At 39.8% G+C, this 7,054-nt stretch overlaps 1 protein-coding gene and 1 non-coding gene across 2 annotated transcripts in view; both read right to left on the reverse strand.

Moving 5' to 3' along the window:
• Window positions 1-7,054, reverse strand: part of APOO (apolipoprotein O) — a 69,324-nt gene that overhangs the window by 30,632 nt on the left and 31,638 nt on the right. Inside the window, exons 4-5 of the mRNA XM_003791914.2 lie at window positions 4,958-5,012; window positions 1,443-1,538 (exon numbers count right to left, since the gene is read on the reverse strand). Of these exons, the coding sequence (XP_003791962.1) occupies window positions 1,443-1,538; window positions 4,958-5,012 (151 nt within the window). The remainder of the gene's footprint in view (window positions 1-1,442; window positions 1,539-4,957; window positions 5,013-7,054) is intronic.
• LOC111726026 lies at window positions 5,429-5,553 on the reverse strand. The gene has a single exon (XR_002773929.1).

Genomic DNA, 7,054 nt, shown 5'->3' on the forward strand with positions numbered 1-7,054 from the left:
GGTTGCAGCCGTCATTGTTGTTTGGCGGGTCCGGGCTGGGGATTCGAACCCGCCACCTTAGGTGTACGTGGCTGGCGCCTTAGCCGGTCAAGCTATAGGCGCCGAGCCGAGAGGGAAGATTTTAAAAACTGGTGAAATGGGTATCAAACTAGTCACCATGGTTCTCTTTTACGGGGGGGAGGGTTTGATTATAGGGTTCATACCCATTTGCCATTAGGAATCTTTGTAACATCTGAATTTTATACTATAAACATTTATGTTATAATCAGTGAAACTACCAGTAGTTCACAACAAATTAATTTCACCACAGTAAAGTATTTTATTATCCTTTATTTCTTATAGATGTTTCATAAGCTAGCAGTTTAGTGTAGCAATATTTTTTTTTTGAGGCAGAGTCTCAAGCTGTTGCCCTGGGTAGAGTGCCATGGAGTCTCAGCTCATAGCAACCTTAAACTCTTGAGCTTAAGCCATTCTCTTGCCTCAGCCTCCCAAGTAGCTGGGACTATAGACGCCCGCCTCAATGCCTGGCTATTTTTTTGTTGCAGCTGTCACTGTTGTTTAGCTGGCCCCAGGCCAGGTTCAAACCCACCACCCTTAGAGTATGTGGCTGGTACCATAACCACTGTGCTATGGGCACTGAGCCAGTGTAGCAATATTTTTAAATTGATATTAAAGTTTTACATCATTACTGACTGAATGAAGACATGATACCTCAAGAATAAAATCTCCATTAAATTACTGTTCTATTTACTGTGATTAATAGCCTAATTTTAGTAGTGAAACACTTAGAAATAGTTTATTTCTCAAGTATAAAGGATAAATAATTTCCTTTTTTTTTTTTTTTTGAGATAAGATTCTCACTCTGTGACCCTGGGTAAAGTGGCCATGGTGTCTTCTTAGCTCACTGCAACCTCAAACTCTTTGAGTTCAAGAGATCCTCTTGCCTCAGCCTCCTGAGTAGCTGGAACTATAAGCACCTGCCACAATGCCCAGCTAGGCTTTCTTTTTTTGTTATTTTTTTTTAGTAGAGACAGGGTCTCACTCTTGCTCAGGTTGGTCTTGAACTTGTGAGCTCAGGCAATCCACTTGCTTTGGCCTCGCAGAGTGCTAGGATTATAGGCATAAGCCAGTATGCCCAGCCATTAATTTCTTTTTTAACCAAGAGCATACAATTTCTACATGTGCTAAAAACAAATATCATGGAATAAATAACCATATCAATTACATATTAAGAAGGCCATATCAATTACATATTGATGTATATTAAGAACCAAACATACATTCTCTCTCTCCCATATGAACCGTTAAAAAAAAACCTACCGGGCGGCACCTGTGGCTCAAAGGACTAGGGCTCCGGCCCCATATACTGGAGGTGGTGGGTTCAAGCCCTGCCCCAGCCAAAAACTGCAAAAAAACCCAAAACCCCACAAAATTGCACGTACCTCTAGCCAAAAGGAGTCCAACAAGGCCAGCGAAACCAATAACACCAAGTCTTGGGAAAAACCCAGGAGGGGCATGTTGGAGATATTCATAGCTGTCTACAAAAGAACCAGCCCAGGAAGCAGTCTCATAAATTGCTCATCAAAAAATACACAAAAAAAGTCTTAGCATATAATTAGTATATATAATATCAAATTCTTTTTAAACCATGTATTCTTTGCTTTCTGCTAGTATACTTCTCTTTCAACACATTCTATGTGGTATACAAATCAAATTTATTCACAAAGCAAGTCTCTAATTTTCAAATACTTTTGGTCTGACAACCTACTGACAATAAAGTAATGTTAGATTACCTTCACGTTCCTGAAGGCGGTGCATCTGAATTATCTATCCCTTGCTATCCAAACTCTTATTATCCAAACACAGAAGCAGAATAGATTTGGATAAAACTTTGGATAGATTTGTTGCTGTCTGAAGCTTTGCTGCTTTCTTGGTGAAACTCAGGAACCAAATTCATTAGACTCAGAAAAATACGTGTCCTTTGCCATCTTAACTCATTATTTAAACTCAAGAATAGAATAAATTTGGATAACAAAAGAAACCTGTAGTATAAGTTCATACGTGAAATAGTCACTGTTGATTGACAGAATAAATAAGAATAAATCTAACATGTGAACCTATCCACCATGACTGAACATACCTTATGACCCCATTCATATGATGCTTCCTCTCCTCTCCTTTCCACTGAACCAGTCCCACCAAATAAGAGCCAGCTTGAGTCCTACCTCCTCAGGAAAGCCTTTCCTAAGCTTATCAGCCCAGACCTCTCTTATTCCTCTAAAGTCCCATCTTGGGGCGGCACCTGTGGCTCAAAGGAGTAGGGCGCCGGCCCAATATACAAGAGGTGATGGGTTCAAACCTGGCCCCGGCCAAAAACTGCAAAAATAAAAAAGTCCCATCCTATTTATTCTCTGTACCATCACTTAGTACCTATACATGTAACCGATAGTACCTTGTGTTTAATTATTCAGGTGTGTATACGATGTTGCCCTAAGGACAATGTAAGCTCCTTAATGTTGAACTGCTTAGATCTCTATGTCATCTTCCCTTAGTGGTGATAGTGGATGTTCATTCAACATATTTTATTTATTTATTTTTTTGAGACAGAGCCTCAAGCTTTCCCCCTGGGTAGAGTGCTGTGGCATCACAGCTCACAGCAACCTCCAACTCCTGGGCTCAAGCGAGTATCCTGCCTCAGCCTCCCAAGTAGCTGGGACCACAGGCACCCGCCACAACGCCCGGCTATTTTTTTTTGGTTGCAGCCGTCATTGTTGTTCTGGCGGGCCCGGGCTGTATTTGAACTCACCACCTTAGGTGTATGTGGCTGGCGCCTTAGCCACTTGAGCCACAGGCGCCGAGCCCTTTCAACATATTTTATTAAAAACATTGACAGGAGTAGAAGAATACTGGATCAATCAACAAATGAATTTCAGTGAGGTCATGATTTACAAAGCCTTCATGTCTCTTTCTCAATCTCATCCTCAGCACTTCCTATCTGCTTATGGTTCCCCAAATAGCCAATATCAAGTCACACCTTTAAGCCTTGATCACACTGCATTCACTAGGTGGAAGGTCTGCTACCCAAAGTTCCACTTATATGTCTTGGTGTGGTTAACACTGCTCCTTCAAGATTTATATCAGAAATCCTTCCCTGACTGCTCCCATCTCCCCAATCTCTATCCGGCTAGTCTCCTTCCTGTGTACCTTTAACAGTGGTCTGGGATTGTCTCTGTATTTGCACTAGTATTGAGTATTTTCTTACATACATCTCAGTAGTTGTGACTATTGTCTTAACTTCAATCTTCAATGCCTGCCACAGCAGTAACTCAGCAAATAAATGGACACTGAACTGAATAAACTGGAAAACTCAGTAATTCTCTCCCCTAGGTAATACAAGATGCATGCCAGTTTTCCTTTTCCTAGGTCCTTTGGAAAATATGGTGATCATCTTAAATACTACTATAGGGCTTATGTTATTTTGCATTAATTACTACTATCTGCCCTTTAATCTGGTTTTTATTTTCCATTCTCTAGTATGGGTCATTTGAGGCAATTTTCTACTTCCCCTTATTTTTGACTACCAGCACAGTGTTGCTCAATTCTAGATGTGTGCACAGAGCAGTTAACAGAAGGACACCCAGATGGCTTTGGTGAGCCGAGCCCAAGTGGGTAAATGGGGCTTCATTTCCAAAGAAATGGAAGAGAAGATATGTTTTAAGACTGCACTGAAGCAAAAGCCCAGACTCTGGTAACATGCCTTAGCTGTGAGTAGTGGAAAACGGACCGATCAGCTTGGCAGACAGTACCACAATTCATAGTGGAATGCTTCTCCTTAACAGCCTTTGCAGTACTATGAGACCAGGAGAAAAAAAGACCAATGCTGCAAATGACGCCTATAGCTATGAATTAATGCGAAATGAAAGGTGACGATGAAGAGACCTCTTCAGTCACACACGTACAGATAAAAGACTACCTCAGGAGTTCTTCCATTTTCTCTGATAAAAATGAAGATAGTAGAGTATCTCTCATGGTTGTTATGAGGATTAAGTAATTTAATATTTTTAAAGCACTTAGAATAGTGCCTGACACATAGTAAGCACTAAATAAGTATGAAATTAATAAAATTTAGATGTCACTTATTAGCATGTCAATAATTAAAGAGCCATCAGGCAGTTATTAATATATCTACCTTCAAATGAAAAATTTATTTCTCTGATAGTCTCAGGGGCATCAGCACGTCAACATAATATGACGATTTCAGCAAAGAAATGAATGTTTATCACGTACTCATGTTTATCTTGTTCCATCATGGAAACAAACCCTTGTAAAAATAAGATTTTGATTTGCTAAGATGCCTAATAAGGGGAATGAAATTCTATCATTGTCTCTATTAATTTAGCAGTTCCTGACTAAGAATAGTCAGAACGTAGACTGTGAACCCAGGTTATTAGTGTGTGTATATATTAAGTGGCCCACATGTGAAAAACAATCAAGGACAATAAAAATCAAATAAAAATCTAAGAACACTATTAATTATGCAGTAAAACCTTTCCCAGGCATACCAGCTCAGTTTCTTCCTGCCTCGATACTTCTATAAATAATATGCATTAATGACAGCCCAAATAAGCTACTCTGATTCTGAAAATCTATAGAGGAGTTAGTGTGGCACACCTGGAAATAGGGTTTTTGTTGTGGTTGTTTGTTTTTAAGGTAGTGTATCTACACTTGGCAATCCTATTGATTTTGAAGAGACTTACCTGATTGTTTGAGGACACTCTTCCTCTGAAATTTGATGAAAACAATAGATCCTCTTTCTAGAAAAATCCACATAGCTCTAAAATTCTGCATACAATTTTAAAGAAATCTACAGATCTCCTAGAGCCCGTCCATGGAACCCCAAATAAAGAGTCCAATGTTAATGAAGTAACTGATTATGGCTAATTAAAAATCAACTTACCTAACCCCAATTGAACCAAACTTTGCATCTTGGGCTTAGTTTGGGAGTATGTTTCCTAAAAATGTAAAAAGAAAATGAATGAGTAGGATTTGGTGATTAGAAAGTAACAGAATAAATATACTTGTCTTTAGTGAATAAATTACCATGTTATTAACACTTTTGGAACAAAGGGATATACTGACTATCTGGATTTTATTGTGTTAGTTTTTCCTTTTGTAATTTTCCCTTCACTGCAAACTGCTCAGCAGAATGGCTTACTATTGTTTTTTTATTTCTTATAGCATAACTGTGTACATTAATGCAATCATGGGGTAGTGTGTTGTTTTCATATACATTTTGAAATACTCTCATCAAACTGGTTAACATAACCTTCATAGAATGGCTTACTACTGCCACAGGAAGCAAAAATTCCAAGTATAGAGTTTACCAATCCAGCCTTTTCATTCTTCTATTTAAATTTTATTTTTTTTCTGTTGTACTGAAAACCATGGTGTCCCATGTCCACACAGATGGGACACCCCCAAACCAGTTCTGTTTTTCTTGCTCGTGGAGGGTAGGTCCAGACCACATGGACAGGACCATGCCCTCATGAGCGCTATTTAAATTTTAAAAACAGGCTAAAAATCAATTCCTTTTCATAATTATAGTGGCAAGATTCCCCATGAGATTAAATCTGTTTTCATATTAAGTCTATTTTCTGACTTATCATTAATTAGGGCCTATATCTGGAAACTGCCAACGTGAAGCAGGAATAACTAACTTTTCTGCTTTTTGAGTTTCATTCTGTTGCTCCAGGCTACAGTGATGGGGCATCTATTAGATCACAGCAACTTCAAGCTCCTGGGTTTAAGAGATCCTCCTGCCTCAGCCTCCCAAGTAGTTGGGAATACAGGCACCTGCCATGATATCTGGTGAAATTATTCTATTTTTATTAGAGACTGATCTCACTCTTGCTTTGGCTGGTCTTGAGCTTCTGAGCGCAAGTGATCTCCTGCCTTAGCCTCTCAGAGAGCTAGGATTACTGGTGTGAGCCACTGCACCAGCCTAGGAACGGCTAGCTTTAATGAGACAAAGGAGTCTATATCTTAGTTTGGAGTGATCTTAATCCTAAAGTAAATGAAATGTCTACATTCCCTTAACAACAACAATAAAAGGCTTTGTACATGAGCATCAGATGATCCTAAAGGAAATGAAGATAGCTAGAAGGTACCTACCTTCAAGGAATCTACTGTGAAGACAGAAAAAAGAGGCCAGGCACAGTGGCTCATGCCTGTAATCCTAGCACTCTGGGAGGCCAAAGTGGGTAGACTGCTCGAGCTCAGGAGTTCGAGAGCAGTCTTTTCTTTTCTTTTCTTTTCTTTTTTTTTTTTTACTTTGAACGTTTTATTTATTTATTTTTTTTTTATTACTTCTTCCTCCTGTAGTGTTTTTGTGCCCCCCATGGGCTGGAATCACAAGGTCCGGCTGTCTCGTTGTCCTGTTGTTGTTGTAGAGACGGGGTCTCACTCTGGCTCGTTTGGCTCAGGGGGGTCTTGGCTGGTCTCGAACCTCTGAGCACAGGTGATCCACCCGCCTCGGCCTCCCATAGCGCTGGGACTACAGGCGTGCGCCACCACGCCCGGCCGAGAGCAGTCTTTTCAAGAGTGAGACCCTGTCTCTACTAAAAATAGAAAAATAGCTGGGGGTTGTGGCAGGTGCCTATTGTCCCAGCTACTTGGGAAGCTGAGGCAAGAGGATCACTTGAGCACAATAGTTTGAGATTGCTGTGAGCTAGGATGCCATGACAGTCAACCCCAGGGTGACTGAGTGAGACTCTATTTAAAAAAAAAAAAAAAAAAAAAGACAGGAAAAGAGATATATGGGCATTAGATGGTATCAGAACTAGTTCCCACCTAGAAAAGGACTTGTTTTGTGTAATTCAGTTCAAAGCAGAACAAGTTATCCTCCTTCTTTTAAATGGCCTCAAATAATAAATGACAAATTTGGGAGAGGACATAAAGAACTGCATGTCACTTCATTAAAATTCAGTATTTTTTTTCTGTGCATAAAAAAAGGAAAGAAAATCTACAGATTAGGGTGGCACCTGTGGCTCAAAAG

This window comes from Otolemur garnettii, unplaced genomic scaffold, assembly GCF_000181295.1.
Source record: "Otolemur garnettii isolate 467f Iridium unplaced genomic scaffold, OtoGar3 scaffold00051, whole genome shotgun sequence".
Classification (NCBI taxonomy): Eukaryota; Metazoa; Chordata; class Mammalia; order Primates; family Galagidae; genus Otolemur; species Otolemur garnettii.